At 31.4% G+C, this 14,623-nt stretch overlaps 1 protein-coding gene across 9 annotated transcripts in view; it reads left to right on the forward strand.

The window, feature by feature from the left end:
- LOC134725131 (E3 ubiquitin-protein ligase PDZRN3-B-like) overlaps positions 1–14,623 on the forward strand; it is a 142,286-nt gene extending 127,663 nt beyond the window's left edge. For 8 of the 9 annotated variants that reach the window (XM_063588688.1, XM_063588707.1, XM_063588725.1 and 5 more), the window contains 3 exons: positions 433–543; positions 3,480–3,611; positions 10,798–14,623. In XM_063588688.1, the coding sequence (XP_063444758.1) occupies positions 433–543; positions 3,480–3,611; positions 10,798–12,279 (1,725 nt within the window). In that variant the 3' untranslated portion in view covers positions 12,280–14,623. The remainder of the gene's footprint in view (positions 1–432; positions 544–3,479; positions 3,612–10,797) is intronic. The other variant, XM_063588698.1, reaches the window with a different exon arrangement.

The following is a 14,623-nucleotide window of genomic DNA, read 5'->3' on the forward strand; positions in this document are numbered from 1 at the left end:
GAAACAAAATCGATGCCTAAGTTCTGTATTGAAATCTTCTCATCAAAAAACAAAACGGGGGGATCTTAAGGTTTTTAAGTTTTTTATAATTTGTTGGTGATGAATAAAAAGATAGACTTTTGATGATAATGATGAGTCAAGTGAAAACCCAGACTTGTTTTGGTTAAATGTATGCAAATGAACTTATTTTCTTTATCATAGTGAAAAGTTTGTGTGGGTTTTAGTCCCAAGTTTTATTTTTTTGTTATACATGTTCATTCATACAACACCCAAATCAGCAGACATGCACAATTGAGTATTGATTTTTTTTTTTTTTTTTGCTGAATATACTTTTTCAAATATTTGAACAACTGCGAAGGGTCTGAAATCTATAGGAGCATCACAAAATAGAAAGTGATTCATATTTGACAAGTTTTTTTTTTCTACTCTCAGATGGACGATGGCTTTATAGAAGACCAGAATGTTTTAGAACAGTTGCGAATGGATTTTCTAGAAAAGCATCACCATGACAATATGCAAATCATGGCCTCAATGTTGGCCAGGGTATGTTTTTTGTTGTGTTTTTACTGTACTGTTGTAATTTTTTGTGTTTCAAACCCAATATATCAATCAAAAATGCTGATGTAGTAAATGGTGGAATAAGAATGTGCTTACTTTTCTTATTTTAAATAAATTTTATTTCATACTGAGGTTGAGAGTTTCAGTGGAGGATCCAGAAAATTTCAAAAGTGGGCCTCACTAACTGCCCAAGAGGTCTTCAGCTATGCTTCAGTAACTCCCTATATAATCCAATATTTTCCCCCAAAAAGGGCCTTTTATCTAAGCAAAATCTTTGTTATAAATTACTTCTTGATCTCATTGCCAATTCAGTGGAGATAAGAGTTTTTTCAGTGGACTCAAGGTTTCTGACCTTGAATATAAAACTCTTTAATATACAAAATGTGGTAGTCTAAAGTCTGGAAATAGTCAAATAACCAGGTGTGATGTAAAATTCTACTTGACTTTCAACTTGCATTTTTATTGAGTGAAGTGTATTTTCTGAAACTTCTGAAGTAAAAAGTTATTTTTTTAAATTCTATTTACCAAGATAGTCCCTTTTCTTTGATCTTTTATCCATCTTACTACACACATGTGAAAACCCAATAAAATTACTGATTCTTTATCAGAAAATGTCATTCCACTAGAAAGTTTGATGGAAGTGATTATTTAAAAATAGTTTATTAGAGTTATTTTAAATTGTTTGTTTGTACAAAAGAACCATTTATTGCTGAACAGTGCATTTTGAGGTGTTAAAATAAAAGCTGTAGCTTTGCTTTTTAGACTTTGACAATACCCTCTTTCATAGAAAATTCATTGGAAATCTAATGTTCTGTTCATATTTTTTCTACTTTTTTCAAAATGTACTTAATCAGAAGACTCATTGAATTTTAGTTTTTGTACAAAAAGTAGTAAAGAATTGTATTTATGCAAGATAATTTTTTAGATTTGAAGAGCACTGTATTTATTTTTAAAATAATCCTCAAAACATTCTTATCATCGATTAAAGTCTAACCACTTGGCCCCTAATCAAAATGAACTATAGGTTGACCAAGACTCCTGTCTACTTTGAGGGAAACCTTAAGTTAGCGATAGGTACATTGATGACCGTGTTATCAGCTTTCAGTTTTTCTGAATAATCAGTGCACTAGCTAAAAGATCTTGAAAAATCACTATTAGAATAAAAACATAGAAATTACCAGTTTACAGTTTATTTTTCTACCAAAAAGTCACCCAGTGGGTTTCCTCAGTTATTTATATAGGGATAAAAATGTATTTTAGAATTTAAAACTACTCAATTGCAAGTTGTGAAAACAAAGAAAAGACTATTATATCAGCTGATATTTTAGTGGATACGATTATATTTACATTTATCATATATCAGTTATTTGCTTAATTTGATGTTAATAAATGAAGATTGTGAAAAAAATGTAAATGAAAGTGAAAGGGAACTGTGTTGAACATCTTGTACACTAATTGGATTGCCATAAACACCACCTCTAACCTTGTATATGTGGTAATATTATAATGTAGGTGGTCTTCATTTCACAGCTATTAAAATTTTGTTCCTAATATTCTTTGATAAAAGAGAACTTTTTCCATACCCTCCCTTCAAACTCTCAAAGGGGCATTAAAACATTAAAAAACAAGCAATAAATTAATCGAAGAATTCGACAATGATTGTTTGGGCAAATCCCATGGTAGATATTAAAGTGAAACAAGGACATATTGCCAAATGTTAGGCTTTTTTTCTATATCTTGTAAAATCAATGAAAAAATTGTGTATAACAGCCTTTCACATCTAAGTTTGGAAAAAAACCATACAACAAAAACCACCAGTTATCTCTTTTTATAAAATTATGACCAGGCTGCTGTTAATATGCACGGAACTGACAAAGACTACCACCATCATTACAGCAATCTTTTGTGTTTGGCCTTTGATACAATGCATTTTATAGTTGTGTTTGATGTTTATTGATTTAGATCTGATTGTAAATTCATACAAACAGATTTTTTCATCTTGCAGGCATTTGAAAATAGTTAATTAATAAGGTTAACCTTGCATGTTTCAAACACCTCCCAGTCAAGACCTTTACATTTGAAAATTACAAAGTATATTGTCACCTTTGGAGTCCTGGAGGCGAATCGTTGATGGAAAATGATTAAGTCCTTTTAGAAAATGATCATTTGATTGTCGACTGGCCTTTGATACAGAATGATGTGATTGTTGGGTTATTAAATAGGATTTAAATCTTTTAATCCCAGGATTTGATTTCTTGGCATAGATGAGAGGAAATGCTATTTTATTCAAGCTTTTCAAAATATCTAATTACACAGGTAATTGCATGACTTTGATTACCTTTTGCTCTCTGATAACTTCAAAGACAAATAGATTTTTCATATGATTTTATCTGTGATATTTCAATATTTATATATGTATATATAATTTGTAAACTAATATGTATTCTTATATTCATGTGGAATGAATCAAACAGACTTATTTACATCAAATGTTTATAATAAAACATGTATTTAGAATATATCGGAAACTGGTGGGATAATTTTCCCAACTTTATTTTCTACATAAAGGTACATAACTGCAAAGATTTAAAACAGTACTTTCCATGCAAGATGTATTTTGAATTAAGACACTAAAATTATGCATACAAATTGTAATTCAGTATAGGTTCAATGTAAAACCACATCTGAAGCATCCTAGCGATTTTGATCTTAGATTTGCACCATACTTTTTAAACACCCACTTTTAATAAAGTGTCAGTGAAGGTTATTAAGTACATGTACCTTCTACCATATTTTTTTTTAAAGAATAGCAGAAGCACTGAAATAGAAAAGCAAGGATATGTAATGTAATGTAGTATAACTCAATATTTTGGTGATAGATATTTGTATGGGAGATCTATATTTTTATTTGTATATTCCAGGGACATTTACTGGATGAAGAAGGTGGAACTACAGACACAGCCACAACAGAAAATTCCCTGCATAAACATGAAAAAGACAGTGGTGTTGGACGAACTGATGAAAGTACCAAAAATGATGAAAGCTCGGAATTGGTAATACATTTTAAAAATTTAAGTCATTAACAGAAAATTGTTCACAATGTGAAAGTGTTGTGCAAGTGATTCTAAAATAATAAAAATTAAAAAAACACCGCAGCATTACAAGAAATCAAAATGAGGATACTTCATGTGACTTTCAATAGTGAAATTTTTATTGTTGAAATTAAAGCTTGTGTTTTTGTATAACCAAACACTTTTGTAGTATAACATATAAACAGTGATAAACAAGGATAATACCTTCATTGTCTTTTGACATATTCAAATATTCCCATGCAAGTCAGAGTTAAAAGTTTTTGACGCCAACCAAATTATTGTATAAATATTGTAATGTGTAGTGATTATTAATTGTTGAGTTTTCATTATGTTTCATTATGATTGTTTGTCAATGTATTTGCCACAACCAAAATTGGTTTTTGTATGTTTTGCAAATAAAGATATCATATCATTAATCATAAACTCAAGACCAATGGTCAATGTTAGAATGTCAAAAATTAGCTGCAGATAGCCAAAACAATTGTAAACTAGAAAGTAAACTAAAAACTAAAGTGTCTAATAAAAGCAGTGGATAGTGAACACTGATCAAGAAGACTAAGACTAAGCACATTTAGACTAACTTGCAGTTGTTAGATCAGTAAAAATTAGAACTCAAAGAAATATGAATACAATGGGAAACTACATAATCAAACATGTTTAGAAACAACAAGTCTGTTGAAACTTTTATCATGACAATATCAAATTAAAAACATATTTCTATTATGAAAATAAAAGAATGATAATAGATAATAAGAAAACTGTTACATTTTACTTTAAAACTTGAATATCTATTGACAAGATATTTAAATGGTTAAGATACTGTTCAAATCATCAAAAAATATAAAGAGATTTCTTCAGCAAGAACAAAAGAAATTATGGTTATGGTTAGGATTTTTAATGTAAAATGTGTTTTTAATCTTCATGACAAAAACATTTGTAACAATTACAAAAAATAAATAGCTGGGGACTACTTTGTTGTGGTGTGTGTAGCTTAATTATAAGATGTTGACAGGATCATTTATTTTACATCACCCAGTAATGTCATAGTTACACTTTCCCCATTGTTATTAGGAGGACCTTAGATTCAGGCCATCTGTTAGTGTTAGAGAAGTGGCACGATTATGGATAATTATGTAAATCTATTATGCTTACAAGGCAAAATATGAATGAATGCATAAGAAGACCAAAGTAATTAATATTAATTTCTTTTGGATAATTATTTTGTTTTAACACTGGTTAATTGAAAACTTTTGCACTCCGGCCTGGTAAAATAAATTTTGGTTTTGTAAAAATAGAAAAAGTGCCCTATAGTAATTGCCAAATGGAATTTTAATTGTCGTCAATCAGTATAATTGTTTTATAAGTACTCAGTGTCTGTGTAAGAGGTGCAGAATAGTTTTTAATTGATAACCTGTGCAGCCAGGATGCTTGATTAGTGTCTTTTTGACAAATAATAGCCTTTAACTAAACAAACATTTTCATTAAACCGACTCCTAGTGGAAAATCATTGTAATGAACTGTAAAACCAATATTATGTTTTAGTGCAAAAACCATCCAAGACGACTCCAGACGGCATCCATCACTTAGCGGTTATAATGGATCATTGACAAATATAAAGGGTTAAATAAATAGGAGAACCTTTGTAATTTGGAAAAAATGCATCTTTTTGTTAGAGAAAAAGTAATTGGGCATTATATCACATCACATCACCCAACACATTCGAATTATTACAAAAACAGTATCAGTTTCCAACAGGATTAATAGAAACTCTTTTATCAAAGAGGCAGGAAAGGTCTAACATTTCACTGAATTCATTTTTCATTTCTAGACAGTTGAAAAGGGCTTAGGTGGAAATTGATAAATAGTTATCACTTTTTCTGATCTTGGTTTGATTTTTTTCTCTGTATGACTGTCAGTTTCTTCAATCAAAGGAATGCAAAACATGTCCCACATCAAAGGTATTGTTTGATATTTTATAAGTATTAAATGAACACCTTTCATGACAAAAATAATTGTAATACAGGCTGAGATTGTAGTTTTGCTTTGATTTTATTTTTCCAATTATGGTTCTGTAATTACGACCAATTCAATGATTACAAAGGTATAGCTGATAATTTTCAGTGTTGAATTTAGAATTTATTTTGCAGTCATTAGAAATCGTATTAATCTGACACTAAACTTTTTTTACTTGTGATAATATCCTCATTTACCATCTTTTGGCATCTTGGGTTAACTGAGAGACATTTGTGATATATTAGTATTGCATAAGAGAATATGCACCTTGAAACATCCTACATGATCTGTACATAGATTGAAACTTTTAAAATTAGCCTTAAAATATCTGTTTGGTTATTCAATTTTTAACAGTATAGATATCCACAAATTGTCAAGAAATATCACAAGGACCAGGCCCGTAGCCAGGAATTTCCAAAGGGGGGTTCGTTTGACTCACAAACTCGACTTTAACAGTCACAATTCGAACAGAACATCGACTTTAACAGTGCTTATTAGTTTTCAAGGGGGGGTTCGTCCGAACCCCCTGAACCCCCCCTGGCTACGGGTATGAGGACCTAACAGCTATTGTTTGGCAGCTACAAGATAGCAAGCTGAAAACAACAATTGGTCATACCTTTGTACTGTCTTCTTAGACTTTATTAAAATTTCAGTCAGTTTTATTATAAAAAATATACTTTATTGAAAAGCACTGTACACCCACATGGGCCAATGGCTTAAAACATTATAACCTATATCATAAACAGTGTAATGATTATATGGGGTAAATCAGTCATATTTTGTATTTCAAATTCAGTATATTATGCTTTTGATAATGCTAATGTATTCATATCAGTAACAAGAATAATGTTTATCTATAGTTTACAAAGGTCATTCTCTCTGGATAAATACAAACCAAAAAAAGCAATAAGTCTAGAACTTCAAAAGTTCAATGACTTTTCTTTGTAAAGTATGTTTCTTGATTAAAAAAAGTATATAGCTTGTTTATTTAAGCCATTAATCATTTTGAGCTCAAATATGATAGTTTCTGTAAAATTATTGATATCAAGATTAAAAAATCATTCTTCTTTGACAAATTTAATAAGATATCGTTATAACAGTTTATGAATGGTATATTTGATTTCATAAGAAATTTGACTATGGGTAGGGCATAGATATAGAATATCCAAAGAGAATGTGAAACTCTAATCTGATGTTCATTCATCATAATAAACAAAACATCCTCTTGTGCAAAGTTTAACTCATTGGTGAAAATATACCCAGGTATTAAAAAGTGAAATCAGTATGACCACTGTTATTACATTTAGAGTTAAGTTACTTAGAACTTTTGTCTGTAGAACTGATTTTTAGCTCACCTGCTCCGAAGGGCCAAGTGAGCTTTTCTCATCACTTGGCGTCCGTCGTCCGTCGTCGTCGTAGTCCGTCGTCGTTAACTTTTACAAAAATCTTCTCCTCTGAAACTACTGGGCCAAATCAAACCAAACTTGGCCACAATCATCATTGGGGTATCTAGTTTAAAAAATGTGTGGCGTGACCCGGTCAACCAACCAAGATGGCCGCCACGGCTAAAAATAGAACATAGGGGTAAAATGCAGTTTTTGGCTTATAACTCAAAAACCAAAGCATTTAGAGCAAATCTGACATGGGTTAAAAATGTTTATCAGGTCAAGATCTATCTGCCCTGAAATTTTCAGATGAATCGGTCAATCGGTTGTTGGGTTGCTGCCCCTGAATTGGTAATTTTGAAGAAATTTTGCTGTTTTTGGTTATTATCTTGAATATTATTATAGTTAGAGATACTCTGTAAACAGCAATAATGTTCAGCAAAGTAAGATCTACAAATAAGTCAACATGACCAAAATGGTCAGTTGACCCGTTTAGGAGTTATTGCCCTTTATAGTCAATTTTTAACCATTTTTCGTTAATTAAAGTAATCTTTTACAAAAATCTTCTCCTCTGAAACTACTTGGCCAAATTAATCCAAACTTGGCCACAATCATCTTTGTGGTATCTAGTTTAAAAAATGTGTGGCGTGACCTGGTCAACCAACCAAGATGGCCGCCACAGCTAAAAATAGAACAAAGGGGTAAAATGCAGTTTTTGGCTTATAACTCAAAAACCAAAGCATTTTGAGGAAATCTGACATGGGATAAAAATGTTTATCAGGTCAAGATCTATCTGCCCTAAAATTTTCAGATGAATCGGTCAATCGGTTGTTGGGTTGCTGCCCCTGAATTGGTAATTTTGAGGAAATTTTGCTGTTTTTGGTTATTATCTTGAATATTATTATAGATAGAGATAAATTGTAAACAGCAATAATGTTCAGCAAAGTAAGATCTACAAATAAGTCAACATGACCAAAATGGTCAGTTGACCCGTTTAGGAGTTATTGCCCTTTATAGTCAATTTTTAACCATTTTTCGTTAATTAAAGTAATCTTTTACAAAAATCTTCTCCTCTGAAACTACTTGGCCAAATTAATCCAAACTTGGCCACAATCATCTTTGTGGTATCTAGTTTAAAAAATGTGTGGCGTGACCTGGTCAACCAACCAAGATGGCCGCCACAGCTAAAAATAGAACAAAGGGGTAAAATGCAGTTTTTGGCTTATAACTCAAAAACCAAAGCATTTTGAGGAAATCTGACATGGATAAAAATGTTTATCAGGTCAAGATCTATCTGCCTTAAAATTTTCAGATGAATCGGTCAATCGGTTGTTGGGTTGCTGCCCCTGAATTGGTAATTTTGAGGAAATTTTGCTGTTTTTGGTTATTATCTTGAATATTATTATAGATAGAGATAAATTGTAAACAGCAATAATGTTCAGCAAAGTAAGATCTACAAATAAGTCAACATGACCAAAATGGTCAGTTGACCCGTTTAGGAGTTATTGCCCTTTATAGTCAATTTTTAACCATTTTTCGTTAATTAAAGTAATCTTTTACAAAAATCTTCTCCTCTGAAACCACTTGGCCAAATTAATCCAAACTTGGCCACAATCATCTTTGTGGTATCTAGTTTAAAAAATGTGTGGCGTGACCTGGTCAACCAACCAAGATGGCCGCCACAGCTAAAAATAGAACAAAGGGGTAAAATGCAGTTTTTGGCTTATAACTCAAAAACCAAAGCATTTTGAGGAAATCTGACATGGGATAAAAATGTTTATCAGGTCAAGATCTATCTGCCCTAAAATTTTCAGATGAATCGGTCAATTGGTTGTTGGGTTGCTGCCCCTGAATTGGTAATTTTGAGGAAATTTTGCTGTTTTTGGTTATTATCTTGAATATTATTATAGATAGAGATAAATTGTAAACAGCAATAATGTTCAGCAAAGTAAGATCTACAAATAAGTCAACATGACCAAAATGGTCAGTTCACCCGTTTAGGAGTTATTGCCCTTTATAGTCAATTTTTAACCATTTTTCGTAAATTAAAGTAATCTTTTACAAAAATCTTCTCCTCTGAAACTACTTGGCCAAATTAATCCAAACTTGGCCACAATCATCTTTGGGGTATCTAGTTTAAAAAATGTGTGGCGTGACCTGGTCAATTTTTAACCATTTTTCGTAAATTAAAGTAATCTTTTACAAAAATCTTCTCCTCTGAAACTACTTGGCCAAATTAATCCAAACTTGGCCACAATCATCTTTGGGGTATCTAGTTTAAAAAATGTGTGGCGTGACCTGGTCAACCAACCAAGATGGCCGCCACCGCTAAAAATAGAACATAGGGGTAAAATGCAGTTTCTGGCTTATAACTCAAAAACCAAAGCATTTTGAGGAAATCTGACATGGATAAAAATGTTTATCAGGTCAAGAACTATCTGCCCTGAAATTTTCAGATGAATCGGTCAATCGGTTGTTGGGTTGCTGCCCCTGAATTGGTAATTTTGAGGAAATTTTGCTGTTTTTGGATATTATCTTGAATATTATTATAGATAGAGATAAATTGTAAACAGCAATAATGTTCAGCAAAGTAAGATCTACAAATAAGTCAACATGACCAAAATGGTCAGTTGACCCCTTTAGGAGTTATTGCCCTTTATAGTAAATCTTTAACCATTTTTCATAAATCTAAGTAATCTTTTACAAAATCTCCACCGAAACTTCTAGGCCACAATCATCTTTGGGGTATCTAGTTTGAAAAATGTGTCCGATGACCTGGCCATTCAACCAAGATGGCCGCCACGGCTAAAAATAGAACATAGGGGTAAAATACAGTTTTTTGCTTATAACTATGAAACCAAAGCATCTAGAGCAAATCTGACAAGAAGTTAAATTGTTAATCAAGTCAATATCTATCTGCCCTGAATTTTTCAGATGAATTGGACAACTGGTTGTTGGGTTGCTGCCCTCCAATTGGTAATTTTTAAAGAAATTTTGCCGTTTTTGGTTATCTTGAATACTATTATAGATAGCGATAAACTGTAAACAGCAATAATGTTCAGCAAAGTAAGATCTATAAATAAGTCAACATGACCTAAATGGTCAATTGACCCCTTAAGGAGTAATTGCCCTTTATAGTCAATTTTTAACAATTTTCATTAATTTGGTAAATTTATGTAAATTTTTACCAAATATAGTTCTCTGTTACTAATGGGCAAAGTTCATGATAGATATAATTGTAAGAAGCAAAATCGTTCAGTAAAGTAAGAACTTCAAACACATCACCATCACCAAAATACAATTTTGTCATGAATCCATTTGTGTCCTTTGTTTAATATGCACATAGACCAAGGTGAGCGACACAGGCTCTTTAGAGCCTCTAGTTTTTAGGTTGTTTTATTTTGGCTAATCACTTTCTTTATGGTCTTTGGGATATAACATTGAGCAATAAGGATTAATTAATATATGAAAGACTCTGTATTTCAAATAAATAAATGAATAAGGTTCCAACAGCAATTGAAATGTTAAGAAAAGGGCAAACAATATTATCAATATGTATTTATATACATGGGATATTTGTTAACTAGAACCACAAGACTTAGTGTAGAAATACATGAAAGAACTAGATAATTGGTCTATCATTAGGCAGTCGACAGCAATATCTGATATCTGTTGTAATAAATATGTAATTTCTGTACATATTTGTATTTATATTAATTTTTCATATAAGTATATTATATATTATTCAGGATGCCTTTGACACAGAATGTACCAATTCACCAGCTGCAACCTCAAAGTTTCGTCAAGGCAGAGGAGAATATCATCGCAGTGATGAAAGTTTCTTGTCACATGACATAACAGATCAAGAGATTAATGTAAATGACATTTCTAAAGATGAATGTGATAAATTTCGGGAGGTACTTGTTCAAAGATGTGATAGTAAAAGTGCCAATAATTCTCCTAAAAAGGGTTCATCTCGTAAGAACTCTGTGAGCAGTCTTGAACGAGAAATTGAGTATGTAAATCGTGAAATGGAAAACATTCAGATTGAATGTCAAGATATGTATGACAATCATATAGGAGAGGATTCAAATATAAATCATATATATGAAACATTACCTTCTAGAAGTCCACGGGTTGTCCCACGTATGGGAACACGACTTGAATATGTCAAAAATGTGCAATCAAACAATTCTGGTGATTCGTGGAATCAGAGTCCTGTTAAAAAACAACAAAAGGCTTTCTCAGAAGCTTCGACAACAAGTGCTTATAATACTGGAGAAAGTTGTCGCAGCACACCTCTGACTTTAGAACTGAATCAAGTATCAGACGACAGTGAGAAAGGATTTAAAAACTCTATGCTATGTTTAGCTTCTACAACTACTACAACACCTATAGCCTCCACTAGTGACACAGAGAAACAAACACAAACTCCATGTCAGACCAAAGAAAGTTCTAGTGAAGAATTAAATGCTTTATCAGCCAAAAATAATAATGAAAATAAAAACTTGTCAAAGGATCAAAAACCAATGGGTGAATCTCTTCAGGATCTTTATATGTCATACGCAGATGTTATGTATACAAATGAAGCTAACTTACAGCATACTATTGCTATTCAACAAAAGCTCTTTCAACAACAAATGGAGACAAAGTGTCGGAGAAAGAATTCATCTCGCCCATCCTCTCACAGTAGTGTGGTATCTCTCCAGCAAAATAAGAATGAAAATGTTCAACTTAAAACAGATAATCTGCAACAACAAAGTCCTAACTGCACACCTCCGGATAGTAGTGGACAAATGGAATGGGTTGTGAAAAGACGTCCTGATGGTTCTCGCTATATTACTAGAAGACCTGTCAGAAATAAAATGTTGAAAGAAAGAGCTAAAAAGATATCTGAAGAGCGTTGTGGAATGACAACAGATGATGACGCAATGAGTGAAATGAAACATGGACGGTATTGGTCGAAAGAAGACAGAAAACGTCATTTTGAAAAAGCAAAGGATCATAAAAAGAAAAGAGAAATGATGATGAAAGCCAAAATGGAGACTTTAAAAGAACATGATGAAAAGAAAGAAGTTAACATTTTAGAACTAAGTCATAGGAAAATGATGAAGAATAAAGGTAGAAAAGTATTTGATGATTTTATGACAATTCAAGAAATGCTTGCACATGGAAGTCGGCATACTGAAGGAAAAACCTACAATCCTTTGTTGTCGGTGACAACTGTCTAATTCTAGAACAGTGATGTTGAAAACTTTTCTGTATGAATTGGTGTTGTGATTTTGCATCAAGTAATGTTGCCTGTTCAGAAACAAAAACAATTGTAAAAGAGATGGTATTACTTTTTTTCATCAAAGTGACAAAATGTATGAATATTACTTTGTAATACCTCTTTGAGTGTTCAGTCATAATGTGCTCCTTAGATTTTGGAGGGAAAAGTGGGGGGAAGATATTTATATAATTGGTCAACTAGATGTTTAGTGTAATTTTACTAGCCATCTTGTTAGACTGAAGTCCATATTTTGCATTTAATTGTAAAATCAGTGCTAATCCATTGTGATATTGAATGCCTTATTTTATATTGTGTATTTTATCAAATAACGAGTTTGTTTTGTATATTTTGAAATTGGTGAATCAGTAAGGACAGATGTAAATGAAAATGTTTTTTGTGGAACTGAGAAAATATGATGTCCTTATAGTTCACATGTTTTACATATTGTGGGAAATAGTATTAAATTATTAAATTAATTTCCTATATATAATCATTTTTATGATTAAAACTCTGATGGTCATTATTATTTGACTTCAATTGCATGACACTAAGTTTATTCTAGTCATTCAAACAGTAATAGATGAATTATTTGCATTGTGCATTTTTCTTTTCAACTTTCATCACATGTCATGGTGCTGCAGTATTAGGTCACATGATTTATAAAGGTATGAATTTTTTATTACATACTTAAATATGTGTCTGTATTTGTGGTTGTAAAGTCAATAACTTTTTATAATAATACACATGTACCAGTAAACACATCTAAAGGTTTCTAACCAGTAAATACTGGCAGTACTTGTCTTATATTGTAACCTTGAAGTCCATTTTTGTGACATTCTTTTTTTGGCAAAGGTTATGTCCTTTTTAAAATTATCATATCATATCACTAGGTACAAACACATTTGTGAAGTCATTTGACGTTTATCTGATACCACATTTGTTCAAGACATTTAGATGTACAATATACTGCACTTCTAATTTGGTGTCTTTTTTTACCAGAAATTAGGTCCCTTGAACTCAACTCTTTCGTTTATGACCAGTTTGGGGGAATAATAATATATCGTTAACGTCTTTCATGCATTATATCCTCTTTAAGTCTTTATGATAGTGAACATAAACATGTTTAATATTTCTAGGGGAATGTGAGGATGAATTTAGCTACAAAATCTGAATTGTGCTTTTAAATAATTTGACAAATGCCGATATGTATACTGATGTAAAAAATTAATAATTTATAGAAAGTTTGCAATATTGTGGCCTTGTACAGTGCAGTGACCATTATTTATATATATATGTTTGAGTGTAAAGAAGAGGTTATTGTAAGAGTCAGCTTGCAACACTTTTTGTGTGATTAAGAGATATATCACATGGAAAGATAATATTGTACAATTCAATTCTTATTTTTGTACAAATCTAGGAGTTGTTTACCTTCTAATACAACCTTGAAACAAGTTGGTTAAATTTTTTTAAGTAAAAGCATATAATTATATCATGTTTTTGACTTAAATTGGTCCAAGATGTTGTCATCGCTTTGATGTCCATCACTTAATCTTAGAAATTTTCATATTTTACTGAAGCTTGGATTTCCTCATAAACATGGACAATGGGAGATAACTCTATAATTTTAGGATGAACATTTAAATTATTTTATTTGAACAAACCTGTTTGTATAAATCAGAGCTTGATAGTAAAAATTTCATTCAATTTTTATAGTAAAAATAAATATTTCATTTATCTTTTTGAATATTACAGGTGTAACAATTTGAAGTTTATAATTTTCATGAAGGTTGTTTTAATTCAGCATATCATGAGAAACACCACCTTAAATCCAGAAATTGATTTTTTTCTAATGAATCCAGGTTTGATTGAGATCCTCCAATTAGTGACAGTTTTGTTAAGATATAAACACTGTTATGGGGTTGTGTCTCTTTACAAATTAAAAGAACAAATTATGACATATAATACTGGGAGCATCTGTTGTCTGTTCTAAATCTCAACTCCTTGTCCCAGTTGTGATGCCAATGTTAAAATGTTGTACTGTGTGAAGACAATTTTATATTGAATATTAGTAAAATGTATTGCTGATTGCAAAATGTATTGTTACAGAATGGTACTATAATTCACAACTCATTAATTATTTTGAAAGACATGTTCAAATTTTTCACTTTAGCACTAATGTTCAAATTTTGAAAAGAAAGGTTGTATTAGAGAGGTTGGTAGCATTTCATTGTATAAAATATGTCAGCTAAAATTGTTGCATTGGCACCCTAAAAAGTGATATTGAATAAATAATTTATACTGGT

This window comes from Mytilus trossulus, chromosome 1 (assembly GCF_036588685.1).
Source record: "Mytilus trossulus isolate FHL-02 chromosome 1, PNRI_Mtr1.1.1.hap1, whole genome shotgun sequence".
Lineage (NCBI taxonomy): Eukaryota > Metazoa > Mollusca > Bivalvia > Mytilida > Mytilidae > Mytilus > Mytilus trossulus.